The sequence below is a fragment of the Crinia signifera genome, chromosome 5 (assembly GCF_055691185.1).
Source record: "Crinia signifera chromosome 5, ASM5569118v1, whole genome shotgun sequence".
Lineage (NCBI taxonomy): Eukaryota > Metazoa > Chordata > Amphibia > Anura > Myobatrachidae > Crinia > Crinia signifera.
In genome coordinates, this window is record NC_139221.1 from 106714215 (window position 1) to 106733168 (window position 18954).

Genomic DNA, 18954 nt, shown 5'->3' on the forward strand with positions numbered 1-18954 from the left:
TGAGGCTGCGAGCACAGGGCTTAATCAAAGGTCCATGATCAGTTGCAGATAATACCGCTCAGTTGAATTCCCAGTTTGACTATCAGGAGGGAAGGCGTTCGTTGTTTTAGAGGCTGGTGTACAGGATCTGAGGAGGGAAGTAATATCACTTGTGTCACATGACAAATTGCGGCTGTCTTGTGGTCATTGGTTTTTTTTCTTGGGGGGGGGGGGGAAGGGGCACCAAATTACTGTCTTGTCCTGGGCACCAGAAACCCTAGTTTTGACCCTGTCTAGGCCAGAGAACTCAGTTTGACACAGTAGATTGTATTCTAGTGACCTCTATATGTTACATTCATCATTCTATTGAACTTCATAGAATACAGAAAAAAGTCTAATAAACTCTTCGCAATAGATCAGGTCTTGTACAACACAGAAAATATTTTTGTAACCAACAAATAATACAGAGGGAATCTTAATAAATTATCATTTTAAAAATGAGCGTTTGATGCATCTCCATGTTTATGCTAATGTCTTGGAGATCATGGGTAGGATTTAATGATGTCCCAGTTTAGCAGACATTTGCTTTTTTAAAGGAGAATTTATTTGCAAGGTAGAGGTTTGCCTTGTACACGACTGCTCATTTAAAAAAAGCCTGAGTTCAGCAGCCATCCTGGCAGGGTGGAGCAGCTGATAACACAATTTACACAAAATAGATTCACAGTAGTATAATGACATATGATTCATAATTAAGCATAATGCTAACAGAAAGTGCCACTTAGTTGCTAAGAGGTTTCACTTAAATGATTTTTAATAAATGTCACACAATGGAACTGCTTAGTAGCATGCCATTTATTGATTGGCCTTACGTTTAGTGAGCAGTCCTCTTTAAGTAAAATAAACCTTAATAAAACAGATGCCGGTATTTAAAAAAAAAACACATCAAACTTTATTGTTCTACAACAGTGCTACATACAACTAACAGATATCAAACAAGTGTTGCAAAGATTACAGATATGAATGAATATTTGATTTGTCTTTCACTAGATTGTCATTAATAAAAATGATACTTCGACGGAACTCTCAACTTTATTTAAAGAAGAAATTTGATTAGAAACATATTCATATTTTGATTCACCAAAAGCCTGCCATGCACTCAAATTGTGTCTGCGCTGCTCATGCATTACTTGTAAATGCTCCGATGTTCCACAATCACCAGTGTGACAAGGATTTGTAGCAGAACATGGTTACCAAGAAACCAGCAGGTTCTGACAAAAGAAGAGGCACAAGAAGGCAGATTCTTCATGGCTTCATGGGTTTACTTTGAGACCAAGACACAGTGCCAGCTCAGACTTCTGGATTTTTCCATCCCTGTTGACATCACAATGATTTAGTAGAATCTTACGGAATTTGTCAAGGTCCACACCGCTGATACTTGGCTGTCAACAGAAGGTATAAAATGATACTGGAATTAAAATGATCAAATGGTTTTGTGGCAAATACACACATATATACAGTATATAATATAAACTGTATATATTTGTTAATTATTAACCGTTATTTATATAGCGCACACATTTTCCACAGCTCTTTAAAGAGAATATTTAAGCATTAACATCAGCCTACTGTCCGTATATAGTGATGCTTTAACTGAACCACTTGTCTCTTCTGACCGGAATCCCCCTCCCCCCCCCCAAAAAAAAAATCTTGAAACTTGTTCACAGGGCCTTGAAAAGCATAAATAGATATTAATATATTTACTCTTGATTATGTAATTATTGGTACTTTTCTTCGTAATATTTAGTTGATATTAAAAAGATAGCGTTAAGTATAGAAATAACCATTGGTAAAAATTCAATTGATATGTACGTATCACCTATTGATATTAAGAAATGAGAATAATAATTAGGTCCTTCAAAAACTTATTCAGATAGGATCTCAAAATATATATGAAAGTCCTAGTTATAATGAACCATATGAAATCTGTTGGTTGTATGCTAGGACTCTAAGCTCTTTAGTATATGTATGGTGTGCAAATGTACCTGATTCTTTTAGCTGACAATTAATATGGTCTGTAATATATTAGAAGCAGAATTACAAGCATGTGAGGAGGGCAATGACATATAATATGTAAACCTTAGAGGCCTGGTGGTTTTGACTTAAAAGGGTAAATTTCATAAAGATTGTAATAATGAAAAAATGTGATGTTGTCTATAGCAACCAAGCCTATCGGCATCTTTCTGCATCCCGCCACCTCAGCCGCCACTCGCACAGTTCCCCTCACCTCATGTCCTGGCAGCCTCCATGCATGTTCCCAGATCCAGTGACCTCCTCCTCCTCACTTTCCAGATGCAGGGAGGAGGAGGAGCCTGGGAGTCACTACAGACATCACCAGCACTGCCGTCACCACCCACGGCACCCTTTCACCAGGTGGCAGCAGCTTAGCAAATTGCAGCTCTTTTCAGAGGAGTTGTCCTTTGCAGTGCTGGCTCCAGGCCTACTAGCACCCTGAACAAGAAAGTTTCGAAGCATCCCCGCCCCCATGCGCTAGCATGCTCTTGAAAAAGTGGGCATGGCCTTGCAATAGGAGGCAAAGGAGAAGCAGTAGGTGATGCCAGGGAATAGGTGATGGGCAGGCAGTGGGTGACAGTTAGATGCAATGGGGAACAGGGTGACAGGAGAGAGTGACAGAGAGGCAGTGGGTGATATATTTCATGGACCCTGTGATGGATGTGAAGGGGACAAAGAGATGATGGTGGGAGTACACTGGGCTGAATGAGGGGTACACTAGGCTGAATGAGGGGGGACACTATGGGCAGTATTCAATGAGCATTTTGGCGATGCGCAGCGAATCCTGTTTAGGATTCGCTGCACATTCGCCACTGCTCGCTGCGTTCCAGAGCCTCGCCGGCTCCAGTATTCAACGAGTCAGGGGCTCGCTGCCCCTGACTGGCGAATTTTAACTCCTGCGGTGATGCCGCAGGGAGCCCGAGGACGGCGGCAGGCAGGGAGATGGAAGTCTCCCTGCCTGCCCCAGAACGTTTGTGGGGGGGGAGGTGGGCTCCCCGGGTGCCAGGCAGCACAGGCTGCCCCCCGGGGGTGCCAGCAGGGGACCGGGTATATTCACTACACCCGCATATGTAATGATCGGGTGCAGTGAATATATGAATATCTAATGAGCGGCTCGGCTCTGGCGCCCCCTGCTGGCTGCTCTGTGTAAAAAAAAATAATAAAAAAAATTATTTTAATTAAATATAAATTCATGTGCTTACAGCATATGAATAAAAATAGCATGCCCCTCCTCAGAATAAAATTCCAGATTTTTTGACACCAAATGTAAAAAACAAAACACATTATATTAAAAGTTCACATTCCACTTCACCATAAAAAGATTGCTACTCGGTGAATCATGGCGAAAAAAACCTTGAAATGTATTCGCCATCTGGTCATTGAATAGGGTGATTCACCGTTTTAGTCAAAAATTCGGCTTACAGCACAAAATCGCCATAAAAACATGGCGAATCAGCCTCATTGAATACCGCCCTATGACTGGAGTACCTGTGGGGGTTCAAACCGAGGGTCATTTAGAAGATGGACGTGGGCTAGTTGGGAGAGGGAAGAAGAGAGACACGGATGGGGGAGTCAGTGAGATGGTGGGGAATACTGAACTGGATAGGGGATCACTGTGAATGGTGGCCACTGGGCAGGATGAGCAGGGGACAGTAAGTGGTGGGAGGAGGGAACACTTGAATGAATTAGGAGGGGGTGGATCACTGTGTAACTGGCAGGCTGGGTTCTAGCTACAGGGGCAGGGATATGGGCACTGAGCTAGAGAAGGGGCAGACACTGGGATTCAAGCACTAACCTTTTGCATCCTATCCCCCCATTGCATCATCTTTGCACTGCCAGCGCAATGCAGGGATCTGTTCCCTGGCGGAAAGTCATGGCTCTCCTCTGCTGCAGAGGCACCTACCCCCCCTCCCCTGTCCCCGCACAATGCTGCAGCTTCTGGCAAAACCCTCCCCCTGCTTCCCGCGCCCCAGCACTGCCCTTCGACTCCCAGCAGCTGACGGCCGGCCCAGCGCAGCCATTAAGAAGGAGCGTGCCTCGAGCCGGCCCTGGTCCTTTGTGATACTAATTGCATATGTTAATACATATGCGATTAGTATCATTACAATGTTTGGTGGAATGTTCCACACTTAATACATGCCACCCAAATTCTACTAAAACCATCTAACACCAAATGGATCTTTCCTAGAGTAGCAACCTTCTGCAGATGAGTGAAAGTGAGCGTGGGAATATACTGTACATTGGAGCTGATTCTGAATTTGGAGCTAAGCAAAATGTTAAATGCAATTTTTTATTTTATTTTTGTTTTTGCATGCAATGTGAATAATGGCGGATTTAGATTTGAGGTAGAGCGCCTCTCTCTTAAATCTAATTCTCTCTGCTCATTTTACATCTGGTATGCACACTGTAAAAAAAAAAAAGTTGTCGGGTTTTCAGCAGTGAAAACCCAGCAGCACAAGAATAATAAAAACATATATATATATATATATATATATATATATATATATATTTACTGGTCCAGTGGTCTCCCCATGTTTGCACTAGGGAAGGGGCTGCTGAGAGATGAGCTCTCCCAGCTGCTGCCTCCCAAGATGTCACACACACACACACACACACACACTCACACACACATACTTACACACACTCACACACATACACAAATCTCTGCTGCAAAAGACGCTCTCGTCACTGGAGGAAGAAGACAACTCTTCGGAAAGGTGAATAATTACTAATTAAGCTAATTGGAGACTTCCAATTGCGTAAATAGTCCAATTTCTTAACTAGACATTCTTACCTCTCAAATGTAAATCTTTCAGCACACTTTAAACCTCCCCAGCTGCAGTGCAACATCATATCTCCCAACACCGTAAATAAGTCAGGACTTCCATACCCTCCTGAAAGGGGGCGTGAACTGAAGGAATACGCGACTGCAAGACCCCCCCCCCACCCACCCCACTTTTCTTACTATGGGGAAATGGCCATCGCTCTGAGCTGCTGGCATGCCCACAGTCCCTCTATATCCAATGAAAAGACACTGTGCACACACTAAACAGAGCAACTAATAACAAGTGGTCTCTACTACCCGAGCCCCCCTATAGAGGACACTTTGAACGATATTCATTAAGGCACACTTCACAATAATATGCATGAAATTATATAACTTCCAGTGAAATAAAACAAGTTCACCCTCCATCATGACCTTTCCAAGGGCAGTTAATGTAAGCGCCTTGCAATATGAAATCATATTATACATTTTAATCTGCTCTGAAAACAGTTTAGCTACAAAAGAGAAGCGTAAATACTGTACCTGAATCTCCCTGAATCTCCCAATATAGAGTGTAACAGAAATTAAAATAATCGCGCAACTAAGGAAGAGATATATTGTTTTGATGCACTAGTGCCACGGTTCCCAACCTTTTTTCTATCCCTTACCCCTTGATTAGGCTTTTTCATTTATGAGTACCCCCTCCTCTCAATTTGAAAAAATATCCACAGTACATTTGAGTGGAGTGGAAGTGAGTGGTATGCTCAGTGGCGTAAGTTCATACCAGGTGCCCGGAGGCGACACAGATAGTAGTGCCCCCCAAATACACATACATGGCATTGGTGACCCCCAGATACCACAGATAGCATTGGTTACCCCCCATATACTACAGACATTATCAGTGGCTCCCAGATACTACAGACAGCACCTGTGACCCCCAGATACTGCAGACCACACCTATGACCCCCAGATCCTACAGACCGCACCTGTGACCCCCAAATCCTACAAACAGAAGCTGTGATTTCCACGGTAGAACACCTGTCGCTGCTGCAGTTGTCACAGAATAGATGTTAGGGGCAAAAACACATGAGGGGGCTTCTAGATACTATATATATATATATATATATATATATATATATATATATATATATATATATATACAGGTCGAGTATCCCGTATCCGAATATCCGTTATCCAAATTATTCCGAAATACGGACATTCCAGAAAGTGAAAAAAAATTTTTTTTTTGCTAAAAACTCACTGGGGACATATGTAACAGCATCACTGGGGACATGATATGTAACTGGCACTATATATGTGCAAGACAATGATTGCTTGGCATTCAAATTCAGTGCTGAGATAGTACACACATTTTGTTTCACGTTTTGAAACCTTGTTTTTTGAACAATTAAAATATGTTTGTGTGTATTTTATGTGGTAATAAAATATATTTGTGTGTATATTATGTGTTTATACAGCATAAATGCAAGATACTTCAAAATACATCATTGAAATATTAAAATATTCCGAAATACGGAATAATCCGTTATCCAAAATTCTCCTGGTCCCGAGCATTTTGGATACGGGATACTCAACCTGTATATATAACGTATAAAAAGAAAGAGGGATAGGAGTAATAGCGACCAATGGTGTCATGCCACTGTAAGGCTTTACATACAGTATGTATGATAAATACTTATAATTTAAATACATGTATTAAATTCAGGTAAGCTATTTAAAGATTAGACAAGTTAATGATATTTAAAATCCATAGAACGTACACTATATAATCATAAAAGTACAACGTTGGTAACAAATAAGAAGCACAATGAGGATGTAAAATAATCTCAGAAAGGGGGTGCAAAGAGAGGGATGTAGGGAGAGAGAATAAAAGAAAAGGAGAGTGACGAGAGAGAAAAGAGAGAACATGCTAGAGAAAAATAAAGGGGAGAGAATGGGGGGAGAGAGAGGGAGAAGGGGGGGCAAAAAGAAGGATGAAGGGGAGAGAGTATGAAAGTAAAGGAGAGCAGTGTGTGAAAGTGAGACGCAAAAAAAGGAGAGCAGATATGAATGTGTTGCCAAGATAAGTCCCCCTTGGCAACAAGCAATATTAGTCCCCCTTGGCAATGAGCAATAATAGTCCCCCCTTGGCAACGAGCAAGATTAGTCCCCCTTGGCAATGAGCAATATTAGTCCCCCTTGGCAATGAGCAAAATTAGTCCCCCTTGGCAACAAGCAATATTAGTCCCCCATGCAATGAGCAATAATAGTCCACCTTGGCAATGAGCAATAGTAGTCCCCCTTGGCAACGAGCAATATTAGTCCCCTTGGCAACAAGCAATAATAGTCCCTCTTGGCAACAAGCAATAATAGTCCCCCTTGGCATTGAGCAATAATAGTCCCCCTTGGCAATGATCAACAATAGTCCCCCTTGACAACAAGCAAGATTAGTCCCCCTTGGCAACAAGCAATATTAGTCCCCCTTGGCAACGAGCAATATTAGTTCCCCTTGGCAACAAGCAATAATAGTCCCCCTTGGCAACAAGCAATAATAGTCCCCCTTGGCATTGAGCAATAATAGTCCCCCTTGGCAATGATCAACAATAGTCCCCCTTGACAACAAGCAAGATTAGTCCCCCTTGGCAACAAGCAATATTAGTCCCCCTTGGCAACGAGCAATATTAGTTCCCCTTGGCAACAAGCAATAATAGTCCCCCTTGGCAACAAGCAATAAAAGTCCCCCTTGGCATTGAGCAATAATAGTCCCCCTTGGCAATGAGCAACAATAGTCCCCTTGGCAACAAGCAAGATTAGTCCCCCTTGGCAAGGAGCAATATTAGTCCCCCTTGGCAAGGAGCAATATTAGTCCCCCTTGGCAACGAGCAATATTAGTCCCCCATGGCAAGGAGCAATTTCAGTGTCCCTTGGCAACAAGCTATTTCAGTCCTGCTTGGCAACAAGCTATTTCAGTCCCGCTTGGCAACAAGCTATTTCAGTCCTCCTTGGCAACGCGCTACTTCAGTCCACCTTGGCAATGAGCAATAATAGTCCCCCTTGGCAACGAGCAATAATAGTCCCCTTGGCAATGAGCAAAATTAGTCCCCCTTGGCAAGGAGCAATATTCGTCCCCCTTGGCAAGGAGCAATATTAGTCCCCCTTGGCAACGAACAATATTAGTCCACCATGGCAATGAGCAATTTTAGTCCCCCTTGGCAACGAGCTATTTCAGTTCTCCTTGGCAATGAGCTATTTCAGTCCCACTTGGCAACGAGCTATTTCAGTCCCCCTTAGCATCGAGCATGAGCATGAAGCCCCTTGAGCATGTAGGTAAGTAGCACTTATGTGTCAGATGTGTAATGGGCATTACGATTTGTTATATAGTATGTAATGGCCATTATGGTTTGGTATATAGGGTGACATTTAATAGGATGAGAGTTAAATCGCATATTTAATGGGATGTGTATTCTGGGGAAAAAAGTGCGATTAACTGCGATAATGTGCGAATTTGACTGGAAATGTGCGAATTTGTTTAAAAAAAAAAATGCCGTGAGGTCCCCCCTCCTGAGCATAACCATTAAAATAAAAGACACACACACACACACAGAAAAGTAGAACTTTATTACACACACAAACACACACCTAACTTTTACACCAATATACTTACTAACCCAGGGTCCAGCGCTGGCCTCCCTTCTCCAGAGCCAGCTCACCCCGCACTGACAGTGGGGTGAGCCGGCTTCCTCCGGCACAGATCACAGCTCCTGTAGCGCTGTCCATGGAGATGCATAATTCAGCTAATCAGCGCTGTACTATGCGTCTCCATGGAGACGCATCGACCAACCACACTAGCAGCCTCTATAGCGCTGGGACAACACTACAGAAGCTGTTAGCAGCGCCGGAGAAAGTCGGCTCACCCCGCTGTCAGTGCGGGGTGAGCTGGCTCTGGCGGAGGGAGGACAGCGCTGGACCCTGGGTTGGTAAGTATATTGGTGTAAAAGTGAGGTGTGTCTTTGTATGTGTAATAAAGTTCTACTTTTCTGTGTGTGTGTGTGTGTCTTTTATTTTAACACTCTTTTTACAGGTGGACTACAAGTCCCAGCAGGCCCATTAATGCCCGCATGCTGGGAATTGTGGTTCGCCAAGTCCCAGCATGCAGGGGAGGCCTGCTGGCACTTGTAGTTCACCTGTATAAAGCAATGTTATGAATGAGTGTTTTAACCCTAGCAGGCCGGCGTCCAAACCCTTAGGATGCCGGTGACAGCCCCGGGCTTCAGTCCCGGACGGGTGAAGCCTTGGGTGGGATCCCCACTCCACCAGGTACCCCATCCAAGGCTGACCAGCCACGGTGCTCATGGTTCGGCCGGGGGACCTTATGTAAAAAGTGTCCCCCGGCTGTGGCATGACACCGTGGGCTGTTGGAGCCCGGTGATGGTTTCAAAATACAGGGGACCCCCAGATTTTTTGTCCCCCAGATTTTTGGAACCAGGACCGGTCCAAGAGTCCGAGGCTGGTTTCAGAAATACGGAGACACCTACACTTTTTGTCCCCCGTATTTTTGGAACCAGGTCCGGCTCAATGAGGAGGGGTGGGGACACTCAGGAGGGGGTGGGGATGCTCAGGAGGGGGGACCTCACGGCATTTTTTTTTAACACAAATTCGCACATTTCCACAAATTCGCACATTGTCATGTCTAAAAATCGCACATTATCGCCCTTTTTTCCCTGGAATACGCAGCTCATTAAATATGCAAATTCGCAACGTTACTAAAAATTTCACCTTCAGAATGTGCATTTTTCGCATCTCATTAAATATGAAAATTTGGGGGAAAGTTTGACAATAAAATCGCACAAATCACATTTTCGCATCTCATTAAATGTCACCCATAGTATGTAATGGGCAACGTGTGTGGCCTTGGCATTACACATGTGGCTTTATGCGTAATGGGTATTACAAAGTTCGCTAAAATGTGCAATGGGCATTACGGTGTGTAGTATGTTAGGCTGCGCCCCCTTTTCGCCGCGCAAGAGCCATGCCTACTACAAACCGGGAGGGAGGGGCACACATGCCCTTGTTCCAGGCACCGTGGCACCTAGCTACACCACTGGGTGGTGCTATTTTTTCGGAGACCTGTGCATGCGCAAGCCTCTTTTGTGCTGCGTGGCGGGGTGCTGCGGGCAGGAGAGAGGGGGCACACAGGCCTCCTCCGCTCTTAGAGCGCCCCTTTGCAGGAGATCTTGCATACGTGCACAGGAGCTCGCCAGGCAAGGAGACAAAGCACACTCCACCACCTAAGCGAACAAGAGGGTTATACATTTTGTTGGTGTTCATTCCTGCTTCATCACGATAATGAGCCAAAGCCAGAAGTGCTATAGCGGCACAATACTTGGCGCTATGATACATCTCCCCCACTTTCCCTCTTACAGGACAGATCACACAGAGCTGTATCACTCTGCCTACTGCAATTCATTCATTCAAATATAATGTACAGTACTGTACTTTAATGTTTATGACATTCTGAGCACATCTGCTTGGGTTCCACTGTATACACACAACTGACCTTTACTAGCTCCATCATGTCTTTGACAAATCCATCTACTTCGGGACCTTCCAGGGCTCCAGTTTTACTCTGATAAAGATCACAAATTGTAATTTGTTAATGCACATTTATATAGCTGTGCATGCATGTTATATGCTGGTTATGCACTATATACTGTAGCTTGTTTTTCCAATCCACCCAACTATGAGATGTCATAAATTAGCTACATAAATGCCATGTTAGGATGACACAACCTAATCATTCCACATGTTCTAGATTAGCTGGACTAGGTGAATAATCAGAGATAAAGCAGATCACAATTAATTGTGTTATGGGACCTACACACGGTGCAACACTGCTGAGCAATGTAGAACAGCGTGTGTGCTGAGCGATCTGTCAGTGTTCTCCTGTGAAATAGCACCATGCAGGGCGGCACATCGTTATCGCTATTTCAGATCACTTAGGAAATGCCCTGAAAACATCCCGTCTGTATGCCCCCATTAGGGATGATGACTATGGGCCAAATGTGTGAGAATCAGAAAGTGACAGATTTTTGGGAGAGTTTCTTTTTTTTTAAAGTGGCAATCATTTATACTTTTTGCCATGTAATTGATTGCTGCTTTAAAAAAAATGGGAAAACTCTCCCAAAATCTCTTATTTTCTGATTCTAACACCCTATTACATTTTGTATTCAGTGCACGCACAACTATATCCTTCACTTTTGACAACAAGGTGGGTCTGTGTACTTTAAATGCCAGGGCCTATTTTTAATCCCATTCCCACCCTCTCTCTGCTATCCTTCTCTCTCTCTCTCCGAGCATGCACACTGGCACCACTAACACCCCCTTCCCCTCCCATCCCCTCCCCTATCATGGTGCGCCCCCCTGTCATTTTCCCCTGTATCCGTCCCTGGGGCCAGATGTATCAAGCTTCAAAAAGTGATAAAATGGAGAGTGATAAACAGACAGCCAACCAGGTCCTTTCTGCCATAATACAGACTGGGTTTAAAAATCACAAGTGGGAGCTGATTGGCTGGTTGTTTATTACTCTCCCTTTTATCACTTTTTGAAGCTTTATACATCTGACCCTTAATGAGTGGCATAATATCTTCAGCACTCATAGGGTACAGGCAAAAAGCATAGTTTTGCCTATCAAGCTGCCAGTTGCTGCTCCTATATGTCAATGATGGGCTAGGAGGGGGTCGTTAAATTAATGTATGAGGTCACTGTACACTGCAATTTTCACAGACCGAATGCAATTGTTGGTCCTAGTTCCCACGTACTAGCAAGAAGCAGTTGCATATGGTGGTGCCATTTTTAAGGGGTGATGGGGTGGGGATTGTGTATTGAGGAAAGAGGGTGGCAGGTAACAGCCAACTTCACCTGTGTGGACTTTGGCCCTTATTCAGATCTGATTGCAGTACAAATTTGTCCTCAAAATGGGCAAAACCATGTGCACAGATGTGTTCATTTCCAATCTCTACCAGATTAAGAGAAAATATCAAAAGAGAGCATATCTGTATATTAAATAAATCATACTTACAACATCGTAATGTGCAAAAATTGTTTCAAAGTCTCTTTTTCTTTCATCCTGACTGCTTGCCTAAAGGAAAGAACAGATTTTGTACAGATGGGAAGAAATGTATTTTGCTACTGCTTGTTCATGTTGAAGAAGTCTAAGCTTAGGACTCTCATCATTATGTGCAATCTCTGCTGTACTCTGATGGAGAGGTAGATGTGCCTGTCTGAATACTGTACATACTGGTACAAAAAGCTGAATTACAATGCTGTGAATAAATCTTTGTAGAAGTGATAATGAGCTCTGAGAACATTGTGTATCGTCTAATTCTAGCTGCAAAGTTAATACAAATATCATCACACGACTCACAACACCCACAGGAACACTTAACGTGTAGCTGAAATAAGTGCGTTCTCCAGGGATTTTTCAATTTTACATTTTGTCATATCAATGTTTCCAAACAGCTGAATGAACATGGTGTTCTTAGGAAATGTTTTTGATTCATTGTGTAGAGCTAAAAACTGCATCTACACTCTACAGTACATATATATGTATGTATATACATGTGCACATATAGGCCTTTATTAAGATCTGATCACAGTACAAATATGTTTGGAAAATGGGCAAAACCATGTGCACTGCAGGTGGGGCAGATGTAACATGTGCAGAGAGAGTTAAATTTGGGTGGGGTGTGTTGAAACAAATCTATATTGCAGTGTAAAAATAATGCAGCCAGTATTTACCCTGCACAAAAACAAAATAACTCACACAAATCTAACTCTCTCTGCATTAACAGACAGGCGGGTGGGCAGCCGTGACAGGTGATGCAAGTGTACGTGGCGCCACACAGGACACACCAGGGGGGCACCCTGCAAACCTTTGGTGTCCGGAACACAAGCTCCACCTGCGCCACCCTAGCTATGCCTCTGAGTAAGACCCTAAGATTTATTAGGGCTTATGAGAGGGAAGAGAGCAATTTATTGACTTACTGTAAGTCATCTACAATTAACAGCAAAGGCCGATTTTTCCAGCCATTGTTCACATTGCTAATATGTGTAGAAAAGCTAACTGTATCATGACATTGCTTCAATTCAAATAGTATATTTATTAAAGAACTAAACATATCCATCACACTAAACACTCATTATGTTATGCTTTTGCTACAGATAATTCTATAATGTCTTGCAAACTTTAAAACAAGAATCTATTCCTGATATTACAGTGGATGTTTTTGCTTCTATTTGGATTGCAACTGCCATAACTGTACAAATGGGCGGTTCTGGGACATTCATATGCATCACAAAGGGCCCGATCCTGATCTCTGCTGTGCGAATTAGCAGCATCCAGCAATCAGGCCAATGCCACCCCGCTATAGTGAATGCCCCTTATGAATGAATGTGCTCAGTGTGCGAATGTGTATGGCCAGGCCCAACAACAGGAGGGGTCAAGGGGAACACCTGTGACGAGCCTCAAGGATCAAAGGAGACCCTTTTCATGTGGCCCCCTTTCATTTCTGACTTTTTTTTCTTTCTTGAAACGGACTGCAGCACTGGCTGAGCTCCGGCTCCTCTCTTCTTCAGTCACTTCACAGTATAGCCTCAGGTTTCACCTCTTCGTTCAGCACAGCACACAGGTAAGAAGGGACAGTCAACAAACTTGTTGCCACTTTACAAGATGAATCAAACACTGCTGATAGTGATTACACTTTTATAGTGGCAAGCAGTTTGCAGACAGTCCCTTACTCCTAGTATGCCTCCTGTGAGAGAATGCAGTGTAATACCAGTTGCAGCATCCATGGTAATTTATACTCCTTTCACACCAGCCAAAATTCCCATGAAAATTTGCCGGGATTTCAACCCTGTTAGCGAGAAGGGTTGCTCCCATGACTAGCCTTGGTTACTGGCTGGTGTGAAAGGTACTTACCCGGGTCCAGGCAGCAGGGTCCAGGCAGTGGGCGGCAGGGTCCGGGCATGGTCCGGGCAGCGGGTGGCAGTCTGGACGCCGCTGCCTACCACACGGTCTGTGCTACCTGGACACCGCTGCCCCCTTCGCACCAGAAAATGCAGAGACAAGGGTAATGTGAAAGGGGCCAACCCTGGAATGTCCCTGCTTGATCCAGGGACCATTTTCCCAGGTAAGTCCCTGCATTTTCTGTTGTGAAAGGGGTATTACTATACTGGTGTACTGGTCAGTGTGAGGATATAAGGGGAGAGGGGATCTGTCATCTTGTGTCTTTGAGTGTAGGGTTGGGTCCCTTGAAGGTATCTGCAGGGGCACAGTGTTTGCACTAACCCTACACTTTATTTCTCAGGCAGTCCACCTGGTAACATTCCCCTTTCACTCAGCACTATTACATGCCAAATAATTTGCACTGTGATGTTTCTATATAAAACATCAGGGCAGTGCAACTTTCGGATGCCTCAAACACAAGGGCAGAGCGTGTCCATCTGACAACAGGGAAGGTCTCTCTGTGTGAGCTTACTGTATGGGTGGTGTTCAATGCTCTGACGGCGAGCTATATGGTGAGCAGTGCCAATAGCTCGCCATCAAGAATAATCAATGCCGTCCCCTTCACTCGCCGTTTGTGCCTTGCTGGTTCTTTTCAGTGAGGTGGAAACGGCGAGTGTGCGCATTAAAGCAGCGGGATTTGCATTTGTGGCAAACATCACAGTTTAGGGGAATCCTCACAGTCGGCGAGGATTTCCTTGCTGAAACAAAACCATTATCGCCGCACATACCCCCTCGCTACCGCATTGAATACCCCTCTAAGTATTACAATTTCTATTATGTTATGTATATGAATCACCAGTTGTCTGGATGCCTGCAAAAGCCCACAGAATACTGATGCTGGCTTCCCGTAAGAGGGAATTTCAACAGAGTTCAGGTAAACATACTTACCTTGCCCCCTGTCCCTTGCCAACCCCCTTTCCTCCCAGCCTAAACCCCAAGTGTGATGCTCTTGAACCACCAAAGACCGTCCTGGGTGGCAGGATCGCATGTTTTATATATAGCATGCAATAACAGCAAGTGCTGCCAGAGGCTGTCCAATCCCACAGATCCTACGTGCAGCACTTGTGAGCTAGGGGCTCTGATCCGATGAGTACGGGATCGCGCATCGGATTGGGATCAACGGACCAATGCGTCGGAATCAGGCAAAATCACAGTAGTGTATGGTCATCTTAACTCCCCACTAGTGCCTAAACCCTAACTCGCATAACCCACAGCCAAACCCTAACCCACGCTAGCACTACTTGCATAACTACGCTAGGGATACCCGCAGCTGGGATAATGGATGCTGGCATTCTGGCGCCAGTCTTCTGGTGGTAGTCAGCATCAGTATTGTGATTGGTGGCATCTTATCCATGGGATGCTAAACGCATCTCGTACAATAGGTTGGGGGACACAGATAGATCAGTGTACCGGGCCCCAATACTTCTGTTGCCGGCCCTGTGTACTGCTAGCATAGAATTCGCAGCTGAGCGCAAATGTCCAAAATACTTTGTTACAGGCTCACCATCAAATGATTTTTCCACTGGGCACCAGTCATTGCATGCTAGGAGTAGCCAAACACTTACACTGCAGCTGCAATGAATACAGGCATAATCCATAACACCCCCATACACCTACTTAATGTCAATCACCATGCGTACTACAGCCCATACACATTTGCAGAGTAACGATAATCGGCCACTGTGTGAATTCACACAGCAGCGATCAGGTCTGAATTGCGCCCAAAGAACAGAATAAGGTTAATAGTACATTCCTCCACATAGCGTAAAAATGGGATTATTCAGCTGCTGCTAGACGACTCTGAAGCAGTTGTTCCATAACATTCTAATCATTCCATATGGTTCAGAAAGTCTTATTACCACTGTGGGTAATGGATCTCTCTGAGCCGCCTGTTAGCTCTTCTAGGCCATTGTTTTGATGCTGTGCGAGCAATGGGTATATATAGTTTTGCTTAATTTGAAGCCAATTTGAAACTGACACTAAATTTTACAAGGGGAGAATATGGGAAAGTTAAATATATTTTTCTAGTCTTATATGCATTCAGTTGTTTTAAATAACATTTGCATTTATGTATACATTGGTTTAATATGCAAAATACTGCATTAAGTTAGGAAGGGCTTACTTAATTTTTTGTTAGTACAAAGGTGGCAGTGCCTGTTTCCAAATAGTCAGAGTACAGGGACATAACTCCCAGAGACAATGGAGGCACGAGCCTCTGGGCTCCATGCTGTGAATGAGCACCTGCATATACAGCGGCACCTTTGGGGTTTAAAGCGGGATCCAAGTGTGACCAATGGAGCTCTGCTGTACAGCCTGTTGTTTAGTTAATTGGCTCTATCTCAGGAGCCATGCAAACACCTGCAATAGGGGACAGAACAGCTCTTTAACAACTTAAATAGACATCTGATTCACACTGCAGTTTCCAGATCATGGTATTAAGATACATTTGAGAGTAGTCTGCCAGATTTCAGCTGCCAAAGGGCCTCAATAGGAATTAAACCAGCACTGAGAGGTGGCATGAAAGACTAGCCTTTAGCTACACTTAACCCTTTGAGTGCCAACATCTCTGTAGGAGTTGTTCAAAATATCTAATAAAAATGCCAGTCGCTTACATTTGTTATATAGATTCAAATAAAAAATGTTGTGTGAAAAAAATATTAGATTTCCTATATAAGGTAAACATTACAGGTCATTACGATGAATCAAAATGTTTGCTTGGCAATTTTTACACCTATTTTGACAAAGTCCCTTGGCACTCAAAGGGTTAACTATTCAATTAGCAACCGTCTGGTTTTATTGCCCTGGTACCATTTCCTCTCTTTGATCCTTTAAGCTAATGGTAATGGTCTGGATGCTCCATAATAAAGATAAATAGCCTCATCATTTCTAATGCTGGCCACACATCAGACCAACTTTCCTCCAACCATCCAACTAGTTGCTTGGATGGAATAAAAATCTGGCACTGGATGGGAGCAAATGTAAAATTTACTTCAAAAATTTGCTCCCAATATCTGGAAAAGGACAAAAACTGTCGCTCAGACACGGTACAGTAGTTGGACCTGTTTGATTTAAACAATTTGACTTAATGTTTTAGTCAGTTTTCCTGGGTTTGTGAGCACATTTCTGATTGTCCTTTGTTCCCATCCAGTACCAGATTTTTACTCCCTCCAAGCAACTAGTTGGATGGTTGGAGGAAAGTTGGTCTGATGTGTGGCCAGCATTATTGTAGCCGGTTTGTGTTTGGTAATCACGCTCCCTCCTGTAGCTTAAAGGCTTTTAGTGGTTTGGACGGAGGTTATAGTAGAAGTGTGATCCAGCCAACTGGAAGAAGTGCACAGGAAATACTATTGTTTTAGTGGTCTTATGCACTGAATCAACATAAAATATATTGTTATTAATAAATTGCATTATATATGACAGAAAATGGAATATCAGTATTGTGACACATCTGATGACTGCCAGGATAACTAGAAAAAAATCATCTACTGCTACAACTGTAAAATCCGACTTGCACTTGCTTTCTTTGTACGACAATCTCAACAGCAAAATAAGTAAATCAATTTCTTTGCCAGAACCTCATTCTATCATTACAAATCCATAGTGGATGTCATTATTTGCAATGTCACGAACAGTGAGCATGCCATCAGTATTCAGGTTGAATGTAACCTTTATGCTAAAAGCGGTGTGCAACAAAATGTGGACATTCAGATTATCAACATTAATATGACTCCATGGTCGTAATTTCGACATTGGGCATTCTGATATAATGTTTTCTACTTTCATTTGAGCACACACCTGAAGATATATCTCCAGATGGATGTCAAAAGTGATGTCACAAATAGGTGGCATTTACACGCGCCCACCCACTTGCCATGTTATTTACCAGCAGCTTGTGCAGCAAGTGTACGGAAGGTGGCATGCCCGGCACTCTATGAGCTGCTGGCATGCCTCTTGTCCCACTTTCCTATGAATAGACTGCAGTTACAAAGCATGGAGAGGGTCCGACTGGTGGAAGCTTACAGACTCTGCACTTGCTTCTTGTAATATCCTGGAGTATTCCAAACACATTGCGCATTAACTCTAACAATTTTTTTTTTGCAAAAAAGCTTTAGTGGCTCATACTCAGGGGTGCCAAGTATGATGGGGTCCCTTTATGTAGCACGTGGTGCCACAAACCATAGTACACCATTTGTTTTTCTGGAGTGGGCATGGCCAAGCCTCCCTTATCTGTTTCCAAAACAATAACTGACAACTTGATGTACAGTAACGGGATCCTTGAAATACACAGATTCAAACAGGGTTATTTGGTTGCAGTTGGAAGATATGCCGGCTGGACCTGATGGAACTGCACTGGGGGGGGGGGGGGGGGGTTTGTTCAGACCTGATCACTGGGCTGCTAATTAGCAGAGCCCTGCGATCAAATAATCAGCCCCCAGATAGAGTGAAATCCCACGCGAAAAGCTTGCAAAAATGTTGCAGTCCTGCGATGAACAGCAAAACCGTACGCAAGACGCTCAGCTTCAAATGATTTTTCCACTGTGTGCAGTCTGTGCATAGCCCAAGGCATACCTCCCAACATTTCTTGCAAAGGATGCGGGACAGCTCGCGCGCTGTAGGCGTGCAAAGGTTTTGGGGTGTGGCTACCAAAAGGGGCATGGTCTATGCCCGCACTGCTGCAGTGAGGCATGCCCCATTTTCTCCACTGTAGGGGCATGCTCAGCAGCTCTGTGAGCTGCTGGCTATGCCCCAGCCTCTATGGATGCAAGAATAGACACTCTGCGCATGTGCACAGCGTCTATTCACAGGGGGGGACTCCCAACTGACAATCCCCCCCACCCCCCACCCACCGTGGGACACTGTCGGCTGCGGGAAAACAGCACGTTCCCGCGATAAGCGGGAAGGTTGGGAGGTATGCCCAAGGCTTACTCAGCGGCTGCAATGGAAATATGCTGATCGGGGCCAGAGCTGACGTCACATGACTTCCCTTCAAACGCCTGGGCACGCCTACATTTTCCCCTGACATTTCCACAAAATGTCTGGTTACCTCCCACAAACACCAGCTTCCAGTCAATAAACT

The 18954-nt window shown here is 44.0% G+C and overlaps 1 protein-coding gene across 1 annotated transcript in view; it reads right to left on the bottom strand.

The window, feature by feature from the left end:
• Nucleotides 1-211: 211 nt before the first annotated feature.
• Nucleotides 212-18954, bottom strand: part of SCGN (secretagogin, EF-hand calcium binding protein) — a 115035-nt gene continuing 96292 nt past the window's right edge. The window contains exons 9-11 of the mRNA XM_083186263.1: nt 11892-11951; nt 10371-10439; nt 212-1418 (exon numbers count right to left, since the gene is read on the bottom strand). Of these exons, the coding sequence (XP_083042389.1) occupies nt 1290-1418; nt 10371-10439; nt 11892-11951 (258 nt within the window). The 3' untranslated portion in view covers nt 212-1289. The remainder of the gene's footprint in view (nt 1419-10370; nt 10440-11891; nt 11952-18954) is intronic.